The sequence below is a fragment of the Tyto alba genome, unplaced genomic scaffold, assembly GCF_018691265.1.
Source record: "Tyto alba isolate M040663 unplaced genomic scaffold, T.alba_DEE_v4.0 Super-Scaffold_39, whole genome shotgun sequence".
Lineage (NCBI taxonomy): Eukaryota > Metazoa > Chordata > Aves > Strigiformes > Tytonidae > Tyto > Tyto alba.
This window is the reverse complement of record NW_024881314.1, coordinates 5,664,632-5,690,630: the sequence shown is the minus strand read 5'-3', so window position 1 is coordinate 5,690,630 and position 25,999 is coordinate 5,664,632. Positions and strand designations below refer to the sequence as shown.

Here is a 25,999-nt window from a genome sequence, read left to right as displayed (position 1 = left end):
AAATTTATTGTTGCAGTTTTGGTTTTTTAAACTTGTACTGTGTAAAAGTAGTGTAGTTCTTACTTCAGTGACTCCCTCTGTGAGTGCCCCACCTGTTTGTGAAAGATATGGAGGTTGGGATATTACCTAAAAGCTACATTTAACCATTCCATTACTCACCTTGTGGTACTGATCTTGGTTAAACTAAGCATGGTATACAGCATCATGGAATGTGCAATACCGGTTTTGTAAAGGTGAGTGTTACCACGTATAAATGAGAAACTTGAATGAAAGGGTAACGATGGTGAGTTAAGCAAGGGAGCAAGGCCCAGGGTAAACCACATAAGATTCAGATGTTATGACTAAAGGTTGGATTGACTGGAAATATCCTCATTTGAGATAATCTGGCCTCCAGAACCTGACTGTTTCTGAACTATCCCAGAGTTCGGGGAAGTGTTGTGATTTCAGTCAATTTAAGATTTACTGGAGTATGTGAACATAGTTCTCTCTTTTCCACTACACTGATAATGTAGCCCGTAGCAGGAAGTTGCTAACACTGTCATAAGTCCAGAGTTCCTGACTGGAATTACTCTTGACTAACAATAGTGCAACTGTGAGAAGAATCATGCCATTTGTATTTTAAGTTGTTGGGGATTTGTGTCTTTCATTATTTGTCTAGAGGTATTTTCTTCACCATTTCCTTCTTTGAGGTTGTAGAGGCCTGTCTGGATTATACTGGGTACTATTACACATGGGTTTGGTATTTGTTATGCAAAATCATTATCTATATCAATACGTGCTGAGAAGTGATTAAGAAAGATAGGTGATTGATAGTGTCGAATTGTAGGTTACTTAGCAATTGCCCAGGTGTCTTCTGACAAGTTAGAGATGCAGATAAGTGTGTTAAACATAGTGATGTATACCTTCAGCTCATTCCATTTCCGTACTTCTTTCCTGGCTTCCTCCTCCACTGTCTCATGAGTCACCTTTTTGTGTGTTCTATGTGTTTGCATAACAGAAACACTCAGTTTCTGCTGTAATTGAAGTCCTTGTATGTATCAGATCTGCTTTCTTTCTCCTACAATCTTTGTGCACTTAGGTCCTTTTATGAATATCTGACACAGTCACCTGGAGTTCTGATAACTGAGTGCTTAGACTTAGGAGCCTTTCTTTGGATGTTTACTCTGCAGATATACCCAAGGTGACATTATAGCTTAGCTCATAAGAACATAAAGGTGGGAGAAGGATCTTGTTTCAGCTATATCCAAGGAATAACTTTATCACATTGACCTGGACACTCATTGTATTTCCTTGCAACTGGAGTGTGTACCAGGTTTCAGTTGGACTTGTAGTTCAACACTTTCACGCAGTTTCTTTGCTGTTCCAGGCCCCTTTCTCCATGTCTGTTCTCACCCACTTATACGTATGCACGTAACTGTGCCTGCCAGGCAATCACATCCTTTTGGCCCAGCTTCAGTTTTCTGACTGCAGGTTTCTTCTCTCCAAGTTCCTTAATCTTCTGGTGTTTTGTTTTGTTTTTTAATAAGTGCCAGCCTTCCTCTAATGCTCACTCTTCCCGCTTTTGTTTTTACATAAGATATTCCATCCTTTGTCTCTCCCTCTGTCCCTGGCTCCTTTCCTTTTTCTGTTTTTCTACCACTTCCCCTGTCAGTTTAGTATGTGTAAAACCTTCCCTTTGATGACCTCATTGCTGACCATGTATTACTTTTAACTCCTTTGTTACCTAATCAGTCTTCCTGTAGGCTATATCTTCTGGTTTTATGTTCTTGATTGCCTTCATGAAATTATTCTCATTTCCAGTTTTTTAAATGTTTAGATTGGAATAGCAAATTATTGCAAATGGAAAAAGAAACATAATTTTCAACTCCTAAAACAACTCTTATCTCTTCAGAATTGTTTTTCTCCCAGATTTCTACAAAAATAAGGGCTCTCTTTTGATGAACTGTAGGTTACTGCCTGTATTTCCTACAGCAAATGGGGTCCTCCAGCTTTTGAGACTCTATATCAAATTGTCTCTCTTACTTAGGTTAATACAACTAAGGCAGCACTAGATCTACAAATCACTTTTCTCTTGGAATGTGCTTTGATCCACTTTCATTTACTCAACCTTGAAATTCTGGAATTTAATCTTTCTAATGAAACTGCTTAAGGAGCTTATTGTCAGAGACTACACACAGGGAAATGTGAAAGTGTTCATCTGAAGTAGCACGATTGCATGTGTTAGCACTGATTCTGTCATTGAAACATGTTAAATCTCAACAGTGTCTTCTTCCTCCTGGCTTGTAGATGCTTATTTGTTTACTTGGAGGAAGAAGGGTGAGTGCCAGCTGTATAATGTGTTGGCTATGGCGTGGCTTCATGTACTCTGATCTACTGAAGTTACCTGCTGTTTGTGAAGTCACGCGGATCGAGATGTATGTGTGTCAGGCCATGAAGTTGCTTCATGCAGAGTCTTTGATAAAGCCAAGAGATCAGGCTCGGCAGTGGTGATTTTGCAATCTGAAGAGGATTAGAATTTTTAGGCAGGAATCCAACAAAGCATGTGTGTGTTATTTGACTTCTTATTGCTAATAGGCCTTGGATACGTAAACTCTGTTTACGTGGTAAACACTGAGACACCTGGTCAGTCGTCTCTGTAGATCTCCCTTGGTTTTGCAAAGCATTTACTGCAGTGCCACAGTTCTGATGCCTGTAAGATCATAGGAACTGAACAGCACATGGGGAAGTAGTTTATTGAATATGTCCCTTTCTGTACCTGTGTCCTCAGACACTCTTACATACAAAGCAGTGGGCAGAAATTTAAGGTGGAATTACTGTTTCATTTCTGCACTACACTGGTAGAAAATATTTTAAAGGAAGTCATTGGTTAGATTTAAATTTTGGAGTTTATTTTTTTTGCCTTAGGCTTTTTTTCTGGTTTTCCTTTTAATATTCTGCAAGTTTTCAGATGTAAAAAAAAAATCTAGCATGGCAAATGTGGCCTTCAGATTCTCCTTTGCTAAATTAACATTTCACAAAGCAGAGGATCGAAAAACTGTGAATGCTTTCCAGCTCCTCAATCAAAAACATCCTCATCACTTTTATTGCACTTTATGGTATATGTGGGCAAAGAGGAAAAAAAAAAGGACATAGAGTGGGAGCAGAAGAAATGCATATTTCAGTACTTATGTAATTTGAAAAATCAGACTTCTGAAAAATTAATATTTTTGAAATACAGAATCTCAATGAAGTCTACATAGCCACTACACTGTAACTGATGAATGAGAGCTGAAAAAACTGCTCATACAGGTTACTTTTAAATGGTGACACTTGGAAATAGTATCTTGCCTTTCAAAAACTTGACCGGGTAGACATCAGTATATGTTTATTTGAATGTAATCCTTGAGATCAATTAATGACTTATTCCATTTGAGTCAGAAATAGGAAGAAGCAAACTGTGCATCTGTGTCCTTGCATTCACCTTAGGTCTGAGAAGTGTCCATCACAAACTCCATCCATTCATTCCAGCTTAATGGACCATACCTGCCTGCTTTAGATGAGCAGATAGTCTACTGAATTCTGAATGAGGTCTCTGTTGATAAGGAATGTAGTTGACTTTGTTATACCCACCTACTTCTCCCCTTTTTGTTTCTGCCTTACAGTTTGTCTTCACCTCTGTTCAGATGCCCTTTATCATTTTAGCTTTATGTTGCTGCCCAGTGAACCAGATGGCTTCGACTGTGCAGTTTGCCCCCCTTTTTGCTCTGTGTAGATCTCTTCTCACCTGGATGTCTGGTATCAGCTAGCCTGGAATATAGCAGCTCTGCCAGTTCCAACAGTTCTCAGGTCCTGCCTGTCATTTAGAGGAAGTTTAATAGTTTGGTTGAAGTTAATTTGCCAGTTCTGTTATTAAAACATGTTTCTATTGAGATTCCATTGTGCCGTGTGGAGCAGTGGTTGACTTGGCTACCTTGGATCTGTTCATTCCAATGGAACTGCCTGGAAAGGTGAAGTCATATTTGCAATGATAAATAACCATATTGAAATTCTAATTAAAGGTGTTATTAGCATGAAAGTGGCTTGCTCGTGAATAGTCCAGTTAAAAATAATTAAGCCAAATTCTTTTTCCTGCACCAGTTTAGTTTCGCTCTGAGTGGGCTGGGCTGGCATAATTGAGTGGAGGATCTAGCCCATTAGTTCAGTACTTTCATTCAGAGGGTAAATGCTCAGTCCCTTAAGTAGGGAATTAATAATAGAGGAGTAGCATACCAAATTTCCCATGCACTGAGTTGAGAATGTTTTACACAGACCATCTTTGAAGTACTGCACAGGCAAATTACTTGGCTTATTAGCATATGTTTCATGTACTCTTTCAAATGAAAAATAATGATACGAGCCAAGATTTTTTGTAATTATCTCTCAGTTAGTTTTTTGCACAGCAGTCTGCCAGTGTCTTTGTTCTACCCTGTTTTCATTCCAGCAATATATTTTCTTCTGGTCTTAAACCTGTTCTCCCATAAGTTCCTGATCACACTGGGAGAAAAATCCCCAAGTCCTGAGGCTAGAAAATGAGTTACTAAAATTATTTCAACTTAGTCAAATATAGTCTGCTCTGAATAGGAAAGTATATTTAACCTACTTTTATCAAGATTACAGCAGTGTCCCTTAAAATCTGTATATCCTTTTGAGAAGATATCCTGTCTGTTGCATGATTCAGGGGAATTTTTGTCTGGAAATACATAAAATTTTGAAAACTTTTGTTAATTTCTACCCTTTGCTTTCACCTTTCTATCTTCCCATTCCAATTGCGAGGGGAGAGTAAAGATAAGTCGGAGAGCAAAAAACACAACTGTGACCGTTTTTCCCTACATGGAGCATCATAGTCCTGTGATCAATCTCCAGATTTGAGCCAGGCAGGATGAGTTCTATTCCTGATTCTGCATCTGATCTGACCCCAGTTTCCTATTAAGACTTGTATTGGCCTGACTGCAAGTGACTAGGACGTAGTGACAGCTTTTGATATCTCTTTTGTAAAATGGGAATTGTAATCAGTCACCTTGAGGTATACAAGGAAGAAGTATTATGCCATTATCACATACCACTGTATTTGATAGGGCAGACACGTTGCTTGCAGTGATTCTACTCTGAGCATTCCAAGTAGAGTTCTGGAAGTAGAGTTCTTTAATGAAGATGAATCTGGCAAATGGAACAAATCAGCTATTCTGTTTCAAATCAGTGTGACCTTTAAAACATGTAGAAATTGTACTCAGAGTTCTTGAATTTGTTCTTTCCTATTTTTTCATTAGTCTCTCCCAGGGCAGATTAGAAGAGACATTAGTAATCTTATGTTCTTCTCTTGTAGAGCTCTTCAGAATCTGTCAGACCAGGGTACCTATGTGCTAGGCAGTGACTTAATTCTGTTACTAAATCCGTACAAGTAATTCTTTTAAACTATGGACTGATTTCATGCTGTTAAAGTCCCGTATGTTCAGTAACTGCAATGACATGGAAACAAGAGTGACCGTACTTCTCTGTTAAAAAGTGTAACTCTGGCTAATGCATCTCATTTTATATTGCACAGGTATAACTGCACACAGCAAGCTACTGTTTCCCTGTAGTAACCTCATCAGACATTCTAGTGAGATAGCTGGCAATAATCTGTTCATATCTGTTTGTACTCTTCCCCATAACACCTTGGAACAAATTAAACAAAAGCAGTCAAGTTGTCTTTCCCTAATATCTATGTAACAAAAGCTTTTTGTTTGTGCAGCTGCTTGACATGTGTATAGAGAACTGTGGCCCAAGGTTCCAGTCCTTAGTTGTGAAGAAAGATTTCTGTAAAGATAAGTTGGTGAAACTACTGAATCCAAGATACAATCTGCCAATTGACATGCAGGAGAAAATCTTGACCTTTATCATGGTAAGTCTAGAGTAAACAGTAAGTGTTTGTGTCTCTGTTATATGATAAATATTTAATGATGTAGCCCATTTCTGTACTGCTCATGGGAACTTCTTCCTAAAGCAGACTTAATTCTTCCTGTGCCTGATTTCATGCAGGTGTAGCCCAGACTGGAAGACAAAGGGAGGGAACTGGAAAACTGTCAACCTCCACTTTTTATATTCCCTTCCCAGGCATATGTGCTCCCTCTGTATTTGCACTTAGCAAGCAGGAGAGGAGGTAAATTTGGAGCTTTCGTGGTTCCTGCTGCTTTGAATGGAGTTAGCTGAAGTGGATAGAGGGAATAGCCTGCCTTTAGGACCACATGTTTTAGAAGCACTTGTCTGATCCACTGACTGTCCATTTCTGTGACTGTTGTTCCTGTTATTTCAAAACCAGACATGGGCCCGAGGTTTCCAAGGAACGGTGGATGTGAGTGAAGTAAAAGAAGTTTATCTAGAATTGCTGAAGAAAGGAGTGGAGTTTCCATCTGCTGACACCAGCAGAGGGGGACCTAAGGTGAGGATAGACAGAGATACTTCATTAACCATTGTAAATCAGGAACAGGATGTGTTAATTGTATGAGTTCTGTAGACAAAGAAGGTGTGTTTGGTTTGCCCTTGTTTTTTTTTTTTTTTTTTTTTTTTTTTTTTTTTACTTAAATGCTCCAGGGCAGAATATGACCAACCTAGTTTAGTTAATCATGTGAGCTAGAATCAGTTTCAGTTATAACACCTAAGATAACAACAAAGAAACCCGGCCTATATAATAGTTTATTTTCTTTCAAATCACAGATTAGTGGATATGTTCTCAAAAAGGAAGTATCTCTTTCTTGAGACTTTCAAAGAGTGTAAAGTCTTTGGGCATGCTGTTTACCTTAAAATGAGTGAGAGCTGAGCGCCCCAAACTTGTCAAGTTCTGAAAGTCTCAGGTAAAATGAGTAAGCTTTTTACAGAAACACGTACTGTTCAGAACATGAGCATTATCTATCTCTAAAATTAAACCAAGAGAGGTAGAAATCTGTAAGAAAAGATTATTGCCTCTATATGTCTCCAGCTGTTTGCACAGCCTCTACACAATATATGTTATTTAAGCATATGCCATAGGTAGCATTGTGTAGCATCTAGGACAATAAATATAAGTATGGCTTGAGCATTGGACATCGTCTGAAAATAGAGTACATCTTTTAAAGCAATTCTTTCCAGATTTTTTTTATTGGAAGAATTTTCACGAGAGTTTTGAGAAGTGTGGAAGCCATCCACCACTGGGTGGAACCTTGCAATTACAGAATTAGATGTCTATAATCAGTGCAGACAGAAATTATTCATATCCTGAGTTTGATTTGATGACTGAATAGTGGAGTGCACAAAAGCTTATGTATTTAAAGGTGGTTTGAACAATATGTGTGAAGAATGCTCTCAGTAGACAATTTTTTTTCTCACCGAGTACAATAGAGACAATTCTGCCTACTATGTGTATTAGCCAATTAAAATCAGTGGGAAACCTTCTGTTGATCTCAACAACAGCAGAACTGAACACATATTTTACCCCAGTCTCTAGGAAGTGAAGGACTTGAACTGTATAGTCTTGTGCAGGTTTTGGATTTGGAATTTTTTTTATAGCAGTTAGTTCACATGCAAGTGAAGCTTTCTGCAGACAAAGTGTTCCAGCTTTTTGATCCAGAAGGCCTCTGTAGTTCATTTTCTGAAGAGACCCACACTTAACCCCCCAACTTTTCCACTGCTTCCAAGTGTGATCACATTCTAAATTGTCTTTCATTATAAAATTACAGTGTCACTTTGGGAAGGCTGTTAGGTGGCTTAAGAGCTCAAGGAGCTTGCCTGTTCTTAGTCATTCCCACTTTATCCTGTGATGGAATTTACTTGCAAATGCATATAAAACATACCTGAATTCCAAGCCTCATTTTATTACAAACTAGCCATTTATTCTTGTAAATAGACCTTACTCTACAAATTCCATGGAAGCACTGATTATGAGAAACCTAATGCCCAGTAGTCTAGTCTATCAAATAGGTTTTGTAGCCCCCTCATCTGGATGTCTACTTCAATTCTTTTGTTAAAGCCAAACTCTATTCTCTTGTCTTTCTGCAGACCTCATCTCAGCCTTCTACAAAGTCATCACCATCTTCTGCTAATCCTGCAAAACGTTCTTTACTGCCTCTTCCGACAGGCCCAACGTTATTGTTGACTCCTGAACAGGTGCAGTGCTAAAGGTTTAAGGGAGGGTGGTCCACCTGAAATATTCTCTTAATATATAATTTCAACAACATGGGGCGGAGGCCACTGGAAGGGACCATCAGTTCCAGTGGCATAGCTCTATATTAATGGTTTTTAGGTTTGTTCTCCTGAAGATGTTTTATACAGTGGTGTGCCAAAGCAAAGTAGGCAGAGGAGAGTTCAATAAATGCCATGCTGTACCCCAACCAGAAAGTGAAATAGTGTGCTCTAGCATGAGAGTATCTAATGACGTCTTATAATGTTGTTATGCAAACTGATAAAAGTCACTTCGAAGATAGGTGGGAAAGTGAAACTTACTTTTGCATAAGGATCATGTGAAGAGATTATTCTAAAAAGTAGGAGGGAAGGGGACAGTTCGCTTCCATTCCTGCTTGGCCTGTAGATAACTAAAAAGAGTAAGAGTAACAGTAACATTAGTGAGAGGGATTAACTGTAAGGAAAATGAGTAGTACTATCAGACTTGGATCTCAGATTGGTTGCACATATAAAAGCTGAGCTAATTCTGTTCATTTTCATGGCATATCACCAGAGTAAAATAATGCTAATTAGGCCCATATTATACCTAATGGGGAAGAAAGTATGTATTAGAGGTAAGAATTATTCTGCTCACACTCTCTTCACCTACACAATATTCTGTCCTGTTGAACCCAACAGATTGGGAAACTGTACAGTGAACTGGATATGGCAAAAATGAATGTGAGAGTCATGTCATCAATATTAAAAGAAAATGTTCCTGGCTCTGAAAATCCAGATGATATGAATCTTTTACAGGTATGTGATAATTCATTGGTAGGGTATATTGGTTTGGTTTGGTCAAAATTGATTTTAAAATACATTATATTCTTTCTTTTAGCATCTGGATTCAGATTGCCAAATAGAATTCAACAATAAGTTTGTATCTCTGGTTTTCTCAGCTTTGTCTCCTTCACCTTCTGACATCTAGGTAGTCAGGAAAGGACAATACAGCTTGCAATGCAAATTTAAGCTCTAGGGAATTCTGAGGGCAAAGGAATTTCATAATAGAGTACTCTCTGTTAAGCGTGTTCTGTCAAACAGCCCCGAGAACATTCCAGTTGAACACAGTTGCCTTGTGGGAAAATAGATGATGACACATTCTCTCTCTCATATCCGCCCTGGAGTTTTCAGTACTCTCTTTGTTATTACCAGTACCTTAAAGGCAGACTGAAGGCCAGTGAAGAATATGAAGTGTTGGTTTTATGTGTGTGACCTCAAAGATTGGGAGCTTGCTGTGCTATAGATGAATCCACGTGCTCTTAAAGTGTAGCCTGAAGGAAGTGTATTGCATTAGTCCAGTTTAGATTTGACAGTGAACATGTATATGTTCTTTCTGTAATGTCACTTCTACTTGCTCATGCTGTATTTTCTATTTTAGAAATTAAAAATGCAGCATTTCAATGGTGTCCTACATCAATGGACATTTTTCTGTTTCATATTGTCCGCAAGAATTTAAGAAGCTTTTATCACATCCTTCTGTTTCTAAACTTACATCTGAACTTCTATGATGAAGAAGCATTTTTGTTAATTTGTCAGCATTAAATGTATTGGAGAGCTGATCTAAATTTTGCAAGCCTTCAGCGTGCTTCTCTTGCCCAGTGGAGAATTATTCCTTTTGCAGGGAGCCCTTATTGGGTGCCACTGGTTTGCCCTCAAGGTCATGCTGTTCAGGTGCGTCCACTTATGGATTGGTTTACAGCTGGAGGAGAGATATGGGGAGATAGCAGCAGTTTGCTGCTATCTCTCATCTTTAAAGACAGACAGTGCTGCTGATTTGGGGGAATCAGGTAGAAGACAAATGCAATCTCTCAGTGGTCTTTGCTCCCCTGGAGATTCGTCACATCTCCAACATTGTGTCTTTTGCAGAGATTTGCAGAGCTACAAGTCCAAGGAGGAGAGGTCTGAGCAGAGTAGACTTTAAACACGGGCAAGTAGCTGTTCCAGGGAATTGCAGAGAGCTTGCTTTGCCTGCACTAAAGATTGAGTATAAGGTTGTCTGAGCAATGGACACCACCTAAACAGCTAATCTGTGGCTGTGCTACACACATCACTTCTGTAGTGCTGCTGCCACCAGGGAGGTTGCCAAGGGGCAAACAGGCCTTAATGATTTAACCAGGCAGTGAAAGAAAGTCCAGGTAGGAGAACACACTAGTTTAATATAGTTGGCCACCTCTGCCCAGTCCATGACAAGGTAAGTGCTTCTGGTTGCAAAACAGGAAAAGTATGTCTTTCATTTCCTGTCTCCTACTATGGCCCCTCTGCATGTGGGCGCACAGATTAGGCTGCCCACAGTAAACCAGTGGATTCTTATTGACACTCCCAGTAATAAAGTTGTTGGCAAAAGTTTGAGGACAGGGTGTGGAGTTCCCATTTGTGGGAGAGTAACTAAAAACTGGTTCCTTCTGTGTTAATTTCACTGTTGAGTTTTCTGCGTTATTCCCTCTGTGCGCTGAGTCATGTAAAGCATCAAGCATGGCTATCCTGGTCCTTTACCAGTCTTTAATGTTCCCTTTTCTTTGTGCCTCTGCCTGGATTGTTTGGATTAAGTTTTTGCTGTCAGAGAACAAAGTCCTTTATTAAAAGAGCTGCTTGTTTAGCCTCTGAGTGAGTTGGAGACATTAATTTCAGTGCTTCTGATTATCTGGAGTCTCTCTATAAAAACTGTAACAGGGTAAATTTTATCAGTGCAACAAATTTTAAATTCTGTAGCTTCATTAGTGGCTAGACTCCTCCCTTTCTCCACCCTGTTTTGGACAAGGCTTATGATAACAGATCTCACTGGAAATACTGTGCTGACCAGTAACAGTAGTTAAAGAATAGCTAAAGCTCAGCATCAGCCAAGAAGAGTAACAAACTTTTGTACTGAATAGTGAATAGACATACTGGGTAGACATAGAGGAATTTGGGTCCAGATCATCAGCTGGTAAGAATTAGCACAAATTCACTGGAATCACTGATTGATACACCAGCTGGTCATTCATTGTTGTAAAACTCCAGTTTTTGAAGCATAAGAGTACATGCATCATTGTGGGTAGGAGCAAAGCCTAGCAAATGTGTGCTTGAAATGAGTATTTCAGTTTTCTTCTCTATTGAATATTGATATTTATAAAGGAGCTAGTCTGCTTGTATAGTGGAGTCATAAGAAATATACTGTTTTTAAATGCAGATCAGGTAGAAAAGTGTGGAGTTGGAGACATTTTATATTTAATTACAGACACTAAACTGAATACGTTTTTTGCGTGTTTTATCCTGGTCTATGAAGATACAGTACTCAGAGGTACAGTACTCTGTAATCTTTATGCAGATTTGGCAAGGGGGTGCAAAATTTCTTTTTAGATAAATAAAATAATGTCTTTATGTGAAGTATATGTTTTTTGAGGAAATACCAGATCGCTTGGAAAATAATACCAAGGCAATTTCTGAATAGCAGCGTGCAAATAGAACAATTTTCCCCCTCCTTTTTTTCCCCTTAAGCAGAGCCAGCCAGCATTTGCAAATGCACTGTCGGGGGGGAAGTAATGTTGGCTGAGTTGAAGTTCCTGTTGCTAAAGAATTTGCTTCTTTGAACATGCAAAATCTGCAGTGGAGAGGAATATAAATAAACTATCTTCCATTTCAACTGCCAGTAATGCAAAATTCTGCTCCGTAAACTCTCATAATTTTCCTATCAGTGGATTCTGCTAGGTTTGTGTTACTTTCTCAAAAAGTACATGGATTAAGTGCATCTGAACTTTCCCGCTTAGAGGAATAGGTAGAGCTAGAGACTTGTGTTACTGAGCACGTCTGTCCTTTAGATTACTGTTGTCTTTTCTGCAAGCAGACGCTGAACAAGATCACATCCATTATATTCATGTGAAGTATCCTGCTGAGCCTAATCAGCTTCAAACAGGATCAAATCAAATTTGCTCCATGTCACCCGGAGGGGTCTTTTTTATTTTGCAATTTGTAATTTAGACTTTAGAGACAGATATATCTTTAGAAATAAAGGTGGGTCAAGAGGTAGGGATTGGGTAGGAGAGCTGTCTGATGATAGGAGTTGTCAACCTGCCTTGCAAAGATCAAAGACATGAAAATTATGCAATTTGCCATGTTTGGTATGCATGCGTTTTGTGTAAATTAAGGAATGTTACCCGTGAGTCTGTAGTGCTCAAGTGTTGTCATTCTTCTCCAGAACTGACAGATTGGGAGACCACAGTTACGATTTTTTTTTTTTTTTTTTCTTCCTCTGCCTTGTGCAGAAACTATATAAGACCTGTCGGATGATGCAGGAGAGGATCATGGAATTGTTGGTGACAGTGGAGAATGAAGATGTGATAGTTGAGTTAATACAAGTAAATGAAGATCTGAATAATGTCCTTCTGGGACATGAAAGGTAAGTACAGGGCCTCTCTCACCTTTAGTATCTTAACTGAGTATGTGCACTTAATGGTCACAGGTGGTCTGTACGATAATGTTGATGCTTCACAAGAAGACATTTTAGCCTCAAATCCAGAAAAGAAACATGATTGCAAAAGGAGAAAATTATGATTTTTGCCTTATTCAAAACACTTCAGAAGGGGTTCATAGAGGTAGTTAGAAAGCCATTAGAACAAAGTAAAACAAGTTAACAGCATAGGAAATCAGATGGAGGCACACAGGCAAAAATCACTTTAGCATTTGACATTAATTTTTGGTAATGCACAGTGTATTTGTCATCAGTCTGCTACAAACCCTTTGGTACCGGTGATGGTCCTTATCTCCATTAAGTATATATGCTTCAAGGAAAGAATATTTGTTCTCTTTTCTAAACAACTTTGACAGCTCTACTGCAGAAATCGGCCATGGAATAGCATTCTGCCTCATTGCATGCTTGAGAGAGCTGCTTGCTTTTCTCAGCTGGATTGAAACATGCTGTTCTACTTGTCTTACAGGAGAAAACATTTCTTTCTTTCACACATGGAAGCACCGCAGTGCTTGCATTGACATCCTGAGTATTATCATGACTAGATGCTAGCAAAACTGAAATGAATTTTAAACTCAGAATTCCAGTATTATCCCCCAAAATATCACATGAGGATACTCAAAGAGAGTATTCTGGTTTAATAGGAATTAGCCTTCCATGTTAAGTAGTTGATACCTTCTCCATGGCTAAGAAATGTTCTGGAAATCATTATGCATCAAGTGCAATCGTTAATGATTAGATTTAGCAGATTTAGAGAATTTGGTAATTTCTTTTAATCCTCTACTGAATGCTGCACTGACATCACCACTAATGTTTTTAAGTGTCATGGCATAAACTTTGAGCCTAACCCTGAAAACATTTAGTTTTCATTTATTCTTAAATCATATGTGTACAACAGTGTTGATGTATTTTGCAGTAACTGCCTAGAAAGAACTGTGGGCTCACTTCTTGCTTTAGGAAGCTTTTTATTTCAGTAAAGCAAACGTAGAATTCTGTTCAGCTTCTGTAAATCCACAGAAGTCAGATGTGGGCTTACATTTCTGTTACAACTGGTGAATACTGGCAATGCCAAGAACCTCTTGAACTGTGAATAGCAGCCGCTTGTGGATGTAAGTCAACAAATTCCTTATGAAAGATTTACTTCTTGGGATTGAAGGAGCAATTAATTGGCCATTGTGAAACTGGACAGAAAGTGCAACTGCATTTTAGTATATAATGTTATGGTTTATATGTAATGAGTCTTCCTGGATGCAGATACATTGTGCTTTAGAGTTGATAAGTATTAAAATGTATTTGGTTAATGTTTGTTGCAAATTTGTTCTTTGGAATTCTCTCTGAACAGTGAGATGTGTAAAAGACAAACTAATTTTAACTAGCTGCATCTGTTTCATACTATGTGTATTGTTTGAAGACAAGTCATGCTGCATTCTCTGTTTCTGATTATTAATATAGAGTCCAAATTAAATCAGGAGCAATCACCATTGTGCAATAAACTGGCCTCGTGTGTGTGACAGTGACTCCCTCTAGTGGCACTAGCAACTTTTCTGTTCTTCCTGTATTTCAGATACATATTTTACATTCTGCAGTTGAAAAGGTTTTTTTCTTTTTTTTTTTTTTTTCTTCTGTTCCTCCCTGCATATATACTATCTTTGTGGGCCTCACCAGTATGGTAACTCCAAAGGGCACACACAGTTGTATAGCTGTATAGGCTGTCTTATGTCTGTACCACTTAGGGCTCTTACTTCTGAAATGGATTGACCTTATGGATGTTGCCTATCACTTGACTGGGTCTCCTCTGGACACAGTGTAGCACTGTTATGACTCCTAGTACATAAATACTTATGCAGGTGGATTTTTTTTGTTCCTTTTTTTAAAAAAAAAAATTCTTTAAAATTCCTGAACTAGTGAGGGCTGCGTACCAGAACAGGCGTGTGGTTTGTTCTGAGAAGACATGAGGGAGTGTGGGGACCTCTGAGAACAGGCGACTTCTTGGGAGTCAGTTGGAAGAGTCTTCTTGTCAGGAGACAGATGTGGTACAGCGCATGGTCATAGTTACCTATCTGCCATGAACAGAGGCAGACTTTATTGTCAGCCGAGCCTTGGTTTTGTTTTGGAAGACACAGATAGCTGTCTCCAAAAGTGAGTCCGAGAACAAACCGATGTTAGTATAGAGAGCCAAGGCCCAGGAGAAGAGCGAGTCATATTGCTAGTGCAGAGACAAGTGCCCCAGAGAAAAGCAGCTGTAGTGCTTGTTTAATGCCTCTGGAGTCTTTTGATAATCAAACTCTGATTATAACTGGTTTTATATTCTTATGAATGACATCACAGAAATGTCAGAATGAACATTTACCTCTGCAACTTGAACAGGTTCTCTCGAAACAGAGTGCGTTTTTTGGAGAATCAGAGAATACAACGTGAACGCACAGAGGTGAGTAATTACAGATGAACTTGTGAACTGCAGGACTAAACATTCCTTTTTTTGTTCATTGTGAAAAATAGGCTTTTGATATATGCAGAATTTTATTTTCTAGTTGAAAGAGGTACAGGAGACAGCAGGCTGATACTACTCTTACCAATTTTTCTAAAGTCTCACTTGCAGAATTTCATGCAAATTCATGTGAGTAAAGTAGGAAATAATGTCATTGAAAATGGAAGCTTGGTCAGGAAAAATGAGAGAAATATATCTGTTCAAATGCTGGTTTCTTACCTCTACAGCTAAGCACTTTTATTTGCCATATACGAAATGAGGAGCCATAATGTTTCTTTTCATTTGTTCTCTGTTGAGCATTTACAGACTGAAATACCATTACACTATCAGAATTATCGAAATTCACAATTACTGGTGTTTTTCTCTGATTCAGAGCTTTTTCAGAATTGTGAATAATGGCTTGTAGCAGATCTTTAATGACTATCCTTTATTGATTGATAATTACGGTTGTTAAATATGTTGCCCAAAGTAGTTTTGCATGTGTTTCAGCTTCTGCTAAGCTATAATTGTGTAGTTATTTAGGACTCACGATGAAAATGACAGCATTGTGAATGCTGAAATACAGCTGATAATTATTTAAAAGAGGTAGAAGATTATCTTGTTTTCCGTGAAAAGCCACTATTACTACAATCTGGTATTGTAGGTGAATGTTTTGGTGGATGCACTATTGGATTAATTCATAGTCCAAATGGTACAGTCTGTGCCCTTTTATTATTCAGAAGTCTCCAAGTTTAAAATGCATCATCTTTTTTTTAATCTGGTTTGACCAAATCTGTACAATTCAAGTATGTAGTTTTTTTAAAATCTGTGGCTACATTTCTAATTCTAATTCATTCAGAAGAGAAACACGGGGAATCCTTTTCAGTGTCCTAGGAAACATTGTTGTGATTTTGAACTTTTCCTATCCGAAGCAGGAATGAAAAAAATCTCTTAAATATGTATCAAATCTCAATAACACAAATAGGTAGTCTGAAAATTGTACAGGACCAGTCAGAAGATCAATATCAAACCTGTATCTAAACAAGCTCACGATTGCTTTTTAGAATTGAGTCCGCTGTATTTCCTACTGAGGAATTGTTTTCCTTAATTTTTTGAGATGGCAACCTTGCTGAAACTGATCTTTTCTAGAAAGCATTTTTGTTTCATTAGCTAACTTTCACCAAAAAAAAAAAAAATCCTAGTCTTCTGTCATGCTTTCCAATTTTTAATATTATTATTTTTAAAGTTTATATTCTGTGAAAATAGCAATATGTTTAAACTGTACAAGTTCCTTTTTAAAAACAAAAAACAACCCCAAAACCAAATAACAACAAAACACCAAAACAAACTTAAACAACTTTATTCCTTTTCAAATGTTAAGCTGTACAGGAAACAGCCATCTGCTCCTTCAAGTGATCTGCTTGACCTCTCCATCGATTCTCCATCTCCTGTGCCAACAGTGGTGCAACATGACTCTGCAGTGTCTCCTTCAGGCCTTAGTAAGTGATGAATGCACCTCTCCCTTGCAGTCTGGTTTCCTAAAGCAAACCAGGAGCTGAGTGGGGGAATCAAGAAATTCCGTGTAAGAAAGAAAAAAAGATACTCCTTAACTTTAAGGATGTTCCTTAAATCTCCTTAGAATAACTGATGTGTGTAGATAGGAAAAAAATATAAGGTAGTATAAGGTTCCCTGTAATTTGTTTACAGTGGAAGCAATAACCTTTTCCCCCAGTATGTAAATTTGAACAGTAGAACGTGCTCTGTTTTCTATTACAATGAAGCCTGTAAAAGTCTGGTAGTTGCTTGTTCTGTAGGCTTGGAAGAAAGAAACACTTTTCATATACCCTCTTGATGTCCTAAGTTTTTTCAGGAGGCACTTGGTCTTAGAAACATTTCACTTTGAGAAAGGTACACATCTCCTCTAATTTTAGACTAGTTTCATAGTTCAGAGGAGTGAGGAAAGCTCCTAACTTTGGTACCCTGTTGTACCCCGGTACTGTTGGCAGAAGCTGCTCCTTTATCCACTCTACGGGAGTCTGTGTACTGAAGTTAAAGGTGTGAATATCACCTCAGGAATAAATGCCTATAATTCCATTTTAACCTTTTAGAAATAGTGAAAGGAGTTTTAAATGGTATCTACCATGTATAGCACTACTAATGTTGTTCTGACATTTTAAGGAGATAAATATATTGCATCTAAAACCTTCTCAGTTATTAAAATTTCCTTTCATGTGATAAACAGCAATTCGTTTCAGACTCTTTATATGCCTTCTAAACAAAACTTTACCCTTTCATTGTTCATAATACAAGTAACTAACATTTGCTTAATAATGTTAAACGATCATTAATTACCACTTTGAATTTCAGATTGCATATCTGCACACCCTGAAGATAAAAAGAGGCGTCATTCACCAATTTATCCACAGCTGGATTTAACAACTACTACAAAAGCTCAGGAATTCCTGTGAGTAATCTCTTCTCGAGCAATGGTAACAGATAACAGATCTTCAGAGGTATTAGTACTCTGTAGTTCATCTAATGAGTTTATAGATGGCTCTGAGATTACAGATATACTGCTTTTACACATTAGTCCAGTAAAACAAGTGAAAACCACCTGTGTGCTAGACATTGCTTAACATGCTTAAAAAATACTACTCCTGCAGTAGTCATAGACATAAATTTATCTCAATGGTCAAAACATACTTGAGATATATATGACTTTCTGCTTGAGTGTTGCCAGTGCTGCAGTGAAAGGGAGAAACAGATGAATCGTACAGGTCAATAAGAAGAGAACAGTAAGATAGGAGAGGTGTCCTTGTAGTTCCCTGCTTTTTATGTGGATGGGACACTGGCCCACCTGCCCATGCTACTCTCTGTGACATAAGGTAAAGACAGACCAAGACAAAAATAATGTAACAATCAGAATATACACTTTTGATAATTTCTCCATTACTTTCAATGTATTACTCTTTCCTAGATTTGCAACTGAAGCACAAAACAATAGTGTAAGCAACCCAGCTGGACATTCATATAGCAATGTGAGTAACACTCATGTTCAGGATAATCATTCTTTGCTGGCAACTGTCAAAATGAGAATGGTTTGGATTTTACCCCAACTGCTGTCCACATGGGATACAAAGATCTATTCTGTGGCCCTTCTCCATACATCAGGGAACACTGTATTTGGTGACCAGGCCAACTTTCCTCTTTTGATACCGCAGCTGTTAATATGAAAGCATATTTTCTTGGGTCCAGCACAATCTCAGGGGAGTTTGTAGAAAGCGGTTGCTCTGTTATTTGTGTTTAATCTGTTGCTGTGTGAAGCAAGCTGAGATCTCCTCCTGCTGCCGTTATGTTACTCTGGTGTATTTCTTATCTCAAATAAGATATTTAAAAAAACAAAGAACAAACACTTAAAGGAGGTACAGTGTAGAACAAATGGCATATGCTGCAGACAAAATACCCATGACAGAAGGAATGCAAAGAATATGAAGAGTCTTTGAGGTAATGTTATGAATTTGAATGATATTTTGTAGGTCGGTAGTATGAAACAGAAAATAGGAGAAGCAGCCCCCAAACACACACGCATATTCCCTATTTTAAACCACAAGTAAAAGCAGATACCTGTATTGTGAATGATGCTGTTTTTCAGTCTGTGTAGTGTAACAGATTACACAGACATAAATTATATAAATGTGCAATAGATAACTCTAAAAGGTGTTTTGCACTTTGTGTGGGGAATGGAGATTCGTTATATTGGTAACTGTGGACCATAGAATTTACCTGCGATAGTTTGAGAGTCTAAAGATAAATCAGCAGTTGTAGACGTTAAGTCAAACCAGTTCTCAGAGAACAATCTGTTTATGCACTGTTTTGCTTGGTGTCCTTAGTTGACGACTCTTTTAAGCCCAGTGCCTCTGAATCCAGTAAATCTGCAGACTGGACATAATACATCATTAAATGGACCATCACCAGCAGGTAATAACTACTGCAAACCACCTAGCTTTCATGGAGATATATTCTTCTTGCTACGAGTTAAGGGCTTTACATAATGGGTGTTAAAGTCTAGGAGCAGCAACTAACATTGGCAAAGTCTCATATTGCTCATGGCTTCTCTTAGGTACCTGTCTGTCCATTTTAGCATTTAAAGCAACTAGGTACTCAGGAGATAATCTACTTTCAGGAAGATACAAAAAAGTAGCATGCAGTAAGCATGCTTTTCATTTACATTTAGATCTGGATTTATCTGTCTTTATTCTTCAGCTGCATCAAAGAACAAGTCACAATCACCTCATTACTATGAGATAATGGAATTTGACCCCTTGGCTCCCACTGAGTAAGTACCTTTTTAAATAGATAACGTACAGTTTTCATAGGTGCCAAAGGCAAGGCAGCTTCCGAGATGGCTTTTTGTTCTGAGTGAGAAAACAGACCACACTATTAGGACTGACTGAGCTGACTAACTGGATTGCTAATGTAAATGAATGACTGCATTTTGTACATTTTCTTCCAATATTTCTGGCATAACCAATTAAGGGATAAATTCCTATAGTGTTTTCATTGAACAGCATCTGTAAAACTGGTGGAGTAATGCTGTCCAGTGATATGAAAATGTGAATAAAACATGGTAAGGGCCCTGGTGGAGGAAGCTGATTGACTCTTCAACACAGGTAGTTCCTGGAGCAAGGTAACCAAAGTAATTCCTATTTGCAGCAACTGTGATTACAAATGTTGTTCTACTGCCTATCAAGAAAATCTTCAATTTAAATATATGCTACAAAAGCTAATGGATGCTGGGACTCTCCAGAGGGCCAGATAGTCAGACAGAAAACTAATATGAAACCAAAAGGAGGGCAGAACTTTCCTTTCTACTGGTAAAATGCAAAAAAAATTGAGCCATCTACACAAAATTTATTTCTGAGGAACCACTGAATTCTGAGATGATAAAGCTTTGTTATTTTTTTTCTTTTTAACTAGTGTAATAATTGCACGCCGTATGGTATGCTTGCCCTTTGCATTTTGCAGTCCTGTTCCCAAACTTATTTAATCAAAAGTGACAATGTCCGGAGGTGTCTCATTAAATCTATCACAGACACACCACAGGATTGGCTCTTTGTTTCCATGGAAACCTGGGCGTCCTGCAACTGATGCTACTCTGTTAGGCAAACAATATAACCTCTTGGCAGTTTATGCTTGGGCAGGATTTCATTGGTGCATTCTGTCAAAATGAAACAACTGTGATAAAGGAGTCGCTCTGTTCTTCTTCCAGAGCCATTTATGAAGAAATTGATGTTGTGCTGAAGACAGAAGTTAAAAAGAATACAGAATGCTGAAGGTGGAGGTGAAGTCTTACTGAGCACACGCTATTCTCTGACGCTGGTCCTGTGCAGTGCTTCCTATAGTGTACAAGTGAATAACAGAACAGGTTTTGTATTTTGACACAAAAAACAGTAAGTATTGGAATACTAAGCTGTTTGGAAGTTGAAGAGTTACTTGGATCTACACCTTGATAATTTGTCCTACATGTTCAACTGTGTATTCTTCAAGGTAACTTCCAGGATTAAAATATTTTGAGGGCCTTTAAAACATGATTTCTAAATTCAGCTGTATATGAAATAACACTTAACACCTGACACCAGTAAACTAAAAGGACTTTTGCAACTATAGAAGAAAGCTTTTCTTCCAAGTTAACTGTTTCTTTACCCCTTTATGCAGCAAACAAAACAGAATGTTATGTTTACAGAAACTGCAGAATCCAGTTTCTAGTTTGGCCTTGTTACTGCCTGTGTTAAATCTCCCTAGAAATTTGTAAGAGAGTTTTGATATGTAAGACTCTTCTAAAATTGGGCCTCCTGATGAACGTCTGAAGATATGTGGTGTTACTTTCCAACATTCGTGTTCTGAATACAGATTTTATTTTCTTCCAAAAAGCCCCCAATATAGTTGGATTTTTTTTGTCTTGGTAAGAACCCAAACTGGGACATGAGGTGCTATCATCCATGATTAACAGAACAGAAAACCTGCTTATTTCTGTGTTGTTGTTACTTGTATTTACTCAGTAAATATTGGAGAGGGATCAATCATTTCTTTCAGTGTTCCTGCCCTGCAGAGATTGTTGTTCTGGTGAAGGAAAAAATAATCATCTACAATGCAGATGAGCAATAGTTATCCATTTATTTTAATCGAGTTGTTTAACCCTGTTAATAACAGTTTTATCTTTTAATAATAAAGTGCCTTATCTATTTTAATGCTGAATGTCAAATGTGCACTTTAACAGGTATAGTTCTCTGAATTTATAATTGATATAAAATTTGAGAACTTGGTTCATGTTAATAGCTGGTAAGCTAATTTTTTGTGAAATACTGCATTTTAAATATTCATTATGTTTTCATTATGTTAACTGTTTAAGTTCTCAGTTGGTTTTGCAATTTTTGTAGCATAAAACTCCAAATAAAAGCAAATGCTTACTGAGAAATTAACCCTCACCACTTCTGAGTTTTTACCAGATGACATGTGTATTCCATGAAACACCAATCACAGATAGCATTGCAAGTAGTTTAGGAGCAGAGCTGGGAACTTTGCAGTTTGCTGTAGGACCATTAGAACCCTTCTATCAAAACCACAACCTTGTAGAAGTTTGGGCATTTTTGTAAGCAGAGGTGAGAAGGGAAGCAGCTTTATTTTTCTCACATTCACAGTGGTCTGAACAGCAGCTTGAGAAAACTGCTGAAAATAGGATTTGAGGTGGATCGATTTTTCCCTACAGCTTAGCTCTATTGGTAAAACCCTACACACCAAGTCTAACAAATTAAAACGGGTTATTTCAGTATGGTAATCCATAATGGATGATTGCTAACTGAATTTTCCACAATTGAAGACATGAAATAGTCACAGATAGATGAAAGGAAACTAATTACTGAGGTTAGAGAGCTTGTTTTATAGTTGGAATGTGCTCCGTATCTGTGCAAACTTGGGTTTTCAAAATGGGGGTAAACACATTTTTATAAAAGTGGCACTTGCTGGGGGATATTCCTTTTATGCTTTACTTTGGCCACATGCTTCAGAAACGTATGGAAAACTCCCATAATCAACTCGACTTTCAAAAAGACAACAGACTGAAGATAAGCCAGGTAAGATTTTTTTTTTTTTTTTCCTAGCATAGGTTCAGATTTGTTGTGGCTTTTTTCCCCCCCTGAAGCATAACTAGAATTATAGATTGTAAAGCTTGCTGTCTTCATACAGATGTATTTCACTTGTGTGAGCTGCTCATGTTCTGCTGGATAAAATGCATTAGAGAGATGAAAGAATGAAAAGTTTTAAAACTTTAATAAATACACAGTGAAGACCTTACATGAAAATCATCCAGAATCTATTTAAACAAGACGTATAATTGGTACAGTAATGCATTTTAAATGTAGCTTCCATTTATTTTCAAAAAAGCACTTTAAAATGATTGTATGTAAACATAATTGAGATTGAAGTTAACTGGAAGTTATTTCTGATATACCCATTACCATTTTAGAATCCAAACAAACCAACTTGGGTCTCTGTTAGATCTCATCTGCTGAAAGGGGTTGGAAGAACTGGCCTAGCAGATGAAATACTGGGCTGAGATTAATTCCTGTCTGAAAATGAAAATGCTCTGCAACTCACTCCTCATTTGCAAAGCTGTGATAAAGTGTTACTATCCCTACCCTACAGATAATGACCAAAAGTTACATAAATACGTGTTCTCATGGTAAATAGAGTACCTCTGAGCAACTGATAGGCTGCTGGGCATGCTTTGTTGCACTTAATCTCTGAATTAAGTTGACTTTCTTTTGGTTTTTGAGGGGAATTCTATGCTATTAATTTAGCCTGCTGTTTAAAGCAGTTGTTTATGTTCTTCCTTTCCCTTTAAAGCATTTCATGCATAAAGCGAGCTTGTCTGTGTTGTAGAGGCACCCACTGTACAGCCCTCTGCGGAGTTAAAGAGCAGTCATTAGCAGTACGCATATTTTAAATGAGTTGAATTCACCATTGAAATTTGAAGATGGTATTTCTAAACAAAAATCATACCACAGATCTGATGTGCTTACATTAAAATTACTGTTTCTTATTCAAATGATAACAGTTTTGGAGGAGTCTGCTCTTACCAAATGAACTACTGCTTCGGTAACAATGTGAGGGTGTATCATCTTCTGAATCATCATTATCCTCCTGTGCCATGAGAAGGTTACACAGCAATATAATCTAACTTTATTTAGAGATTTCATTAACTGATTACCTGGTTTTATCTTTTTATAAAGTAACTTACGTGGGAGTTATTCTTCAGGGCCAGCAATGCAACAGTGATACTTAATGAACTGATTTGTTCCTCTGTATTTAAATGAAGATCTCAATTTCCTCTTGGGTTTAAAAATTTGCCTCACAGTATTCAGATAACATATATCATCTTGTAAAAAGATGGCTTGAGAAAACCCTTTCTCTTCCAAGTACAGTGTGTTCTCTTCTGTTGTCTGATGAAGTAGTATCCCTAAGAAATAATATTCCAACTACATAAATTTTTATTTTAAAAAAGTAGAAATATATCCTTTCATAACAGCAACATGGGCACATGGTGGTTTAATAATATAATTCCATATTGCACAGTACTCATGCAGTTTTTTCTTCCATGGAAAAAGGGTTTCAAAACTAGTAGTCAGGTACCAGAAGTGAAATTGTATGGACTGCTCATTACTGATATCCAGGAAGTGGTAACTTCTGTCCTTCTTTTGCTTCAAAAAAGGTGTAAGAGAGCGTGATCAAATCAACTTTAGCCATTTTAGGGTCCTCTGCAAATTCTGGATCAATGTAGAAAAAGACAGGCATGTCCACTTCCTCTTGAGGATTTAGATGCTGTTCTTCAAAACAAAAACACTGCATGGGGGAGGAAAAAACAGCACAAAACAAACAACACTAACTCTGGTAAACTTCATCTCTGCCAACATAAGCAAAAGCTTCATCTTTTAAAATCAACTCTCATTCCTTGTACCTCCCTGTAAGCAACCAGTGAGAAATTCCGTTCCTCTTGTGTTACAGGAAAAAAATTAGCTTTTAAGGAAGTGTCCAAACATGCACATTGACCAGGCTAGTTCACATTATTACCACATGCCCTCAGTGTCAGTTGTACTATGGTGTATTTGGGAGCCACTCTAATCATACATGTACTGCAGCTTGTCATGAAGACAGGCTAAAATGAAGTGATGCACTGTCACTTGAAAAAATCAAGGTACTTTCTTAAAATGCTGGCATACAAACAATGGTATCGAGGATTAAAATGAGAAAAAGTTAAGGAGAACAATTCTCATTCATGCAAAGAAGGATGTAATCTTTGCTTTGTTCACACGTACCTGTATTTTATTGAAATACTGTCCTGCTTCAAAGGGTATTACATTGTAGGTAGAGATTCCAATTATTGGTTTGTCAGTAGGATTTTTCGCTTTATAAAATGCCAGGGCAGTCTCTCCTGGTACCACCTGTATAAAGGAATTGCAGAGTTACTTTTAATCCACCCCTCCGAGTCCTGACTTTAGCTAGAATTAGTTCATTTTCTCTTTTGTTGGTTCAGGTTAGTTACTACTCCACAAATAGTTTGCTTAAAGTCAGTTCACCCCCATTCAAAATTAAAAGCATCAGTAATATTTTGTGTGCATTTTTCATCTTAACCAGTTTGCCACTGAGACGTCCATTATTCTCAGCAGTTTAGCAGCGTACAGAACTTTTGTAATATGCAGGCTTGAGTTTACCATTCTTTCACTACTGGACTCAGAATCCACTTAAGAAGCGTGACTCCTTCTCTGAGTTTTTACTATGAACTAATTTTAAACAGTATAGTTAGATTAAAATGTTAATTTAAAAAAAAAAAAAAAAACACCGAAACAGACCTACAATAATAGGGGCAATAAGAGAACGTACTAAGGGGGAATATATATATACATAAAATATATATAACAAAGTATATATGTAAATATACTTTTAATAGCAATTATTTTTTGGTACCGTGATGGGACAGTAGGGGAGCAACACCACAAGAGGCAAGGCAAGTTCTACCCTCTGATAGGAGACATCAGCTCTGCCTTCCCAACCAGCAGCAGAAACAACGCTGTGCAGCACGCTGGGCTAGCGTGCCCCCGGCTGTGTGCTCGGCCAGATCAGGGCCCAAACACGCAAACCGATGGGGTCCGCACGATCAGGATGCAAAGGGGGGGACAACAACAACCTGCGAGGCAAAACCCGACGCTTTGCGCTCCGGGTGCGAGCCGTTCGGTGCGAGGGTGAAGGCGAAGCCACTCACGTAGATTTCGCTCTGCTGGGGTTGGAAGCTCCACTGGATGCTGGAATGGACGTCGGCGTTGAAGGTGACTCTGATGACCCGGCCCCTCACCGGCTCCATGCGCTCGATCTGCTCCGCGCCGTGCCCAGCGCTCGTCGTTCCGCCCAGCCCCGTGGCCTGGCGGAGAGGGAAGGCGGTGAGCGACCCGCGCCGGCCGCACCCGCCGCCTCCCCGGGGCGGGCAGCAGCCGGGCGCGGCGCCGGGCCGCGGGGCTCCCCGGTACCTGGCAGTAGAGGCGGTAGAGCGGCACGGCCGCGTAGGACATGCCCACCATCCCCACGGCGGCGGCGGCGATGTAAGCGAGCGCCGACCGGTTCCGGCGCCGCCATTCCTCCTCCTGCCTGCGGGTGAAGGGGTTGGAGCTCCGCAACCCGCGGGCCTCCCGCGGGGCCGGCGACCGCCCGCCCGCCCCCGCCCAGAGACCGTACCGAGCCCTCCCGCCCTGCCAGCGAAGCGCCCGGCCCAGCGCCAAGGCCCAGAGCGGGCCGGGCCCCGCGGGCAGCCGCAGAGCCCCGCAGCGCGCCCAGCCCCGCCCGCACAGCCCCAT

General features: G+C 38.8%; 2 protein-coding genes across 4 annotated transcripts in view; one reads left to right on the top strand and one right to left on the bottom strand.

The window, feature by feature from the left end:
- The window catches only part of TOM1L1 (target of myb1 like 1 membrane trafficking protein), a 26,894-nt gene extending 5,503 nt beyond the window's left edge, over positions 1-21,391 (top strand). Inside the window, exons 4-15 of one of the 2 annotated variants that reach the window (XM_033002622.2) lie at positions 5,750-5,899; positions 6,317-6,436; positions 8,029-8,136; positions 8,830-8,946; positions 12,429-12,562; positions 14,999-15,059; positions 16,480-16,597; positions 17,466-17,562; positions 18,076-18,136; positions 18,989-19,076; positions 19,362-19,434; positions 20,368-21,391. In XM_033002622.2, the coding sequence (XP_032858513.2) occupies positions 5,750-5,899; positions 6,317-6,436; positions 8,029-8,136; positions 8,830-8,946; positions 12,429-12,562; positions 14,999-15,059; positions 16,480-16,597; positions 17,466-17,562; positions 18,076-18,136; positions 18,989-19,076; positions 19,362-19,434; positions 20,368-20,431 (1,191 nt within the window). In that variant the 3' untranslated portion in view covers positions 20,432-21,391. The remainder of the gene's footprint in view (positions 1-5,749; positions 5,900-6,316; positions 6,437-8,028; positions 8,137-8,829; positions 8,947-12,428; positions 12,563-14,998; positions 15,060-16,479; positions 16,598-17,465; positions 17,563-18,075; positions 18,137-18,988; positions 19,077-19,361; positions 19,435-20,367) is intronic. The other variant, XM_042802374.1, reaches the window with a different exon arrangement.
- Positions 16,443-25,999, bottom strand: LOC104368640 (cytochrome c oxidase assembly protein COX11, mitochondrial). 2 transcript variants are annotated; one of them, XM_042802376.1, is made up of 4 exons: positions 25,676-25,999; positions 25,414-25,569; positions 24,470-24,595; positions 16,443-16,653 (listed from the first exon to the last, which is right to left on the bottom strand). In XM_042802376.1, the coding sequence occupies exons 1-4, from the start codon at positions 25,997-25,999 to the stop codon at positions 16,588-16,590; spliced, it is 672 nt and encodes a 223-aa protein (XP_042658310.1). In that variant the 3' UTR covers positions 16,443-16,587. The 2 variants fall into 2 exon arrangements, with proteins under 2 accessions (XP_042658310.1, XP_042658309.1); XM_042802375.1 differs by lacking the exon at positions 16,443-16,653 and adding an exon at positions 23,688-23,996.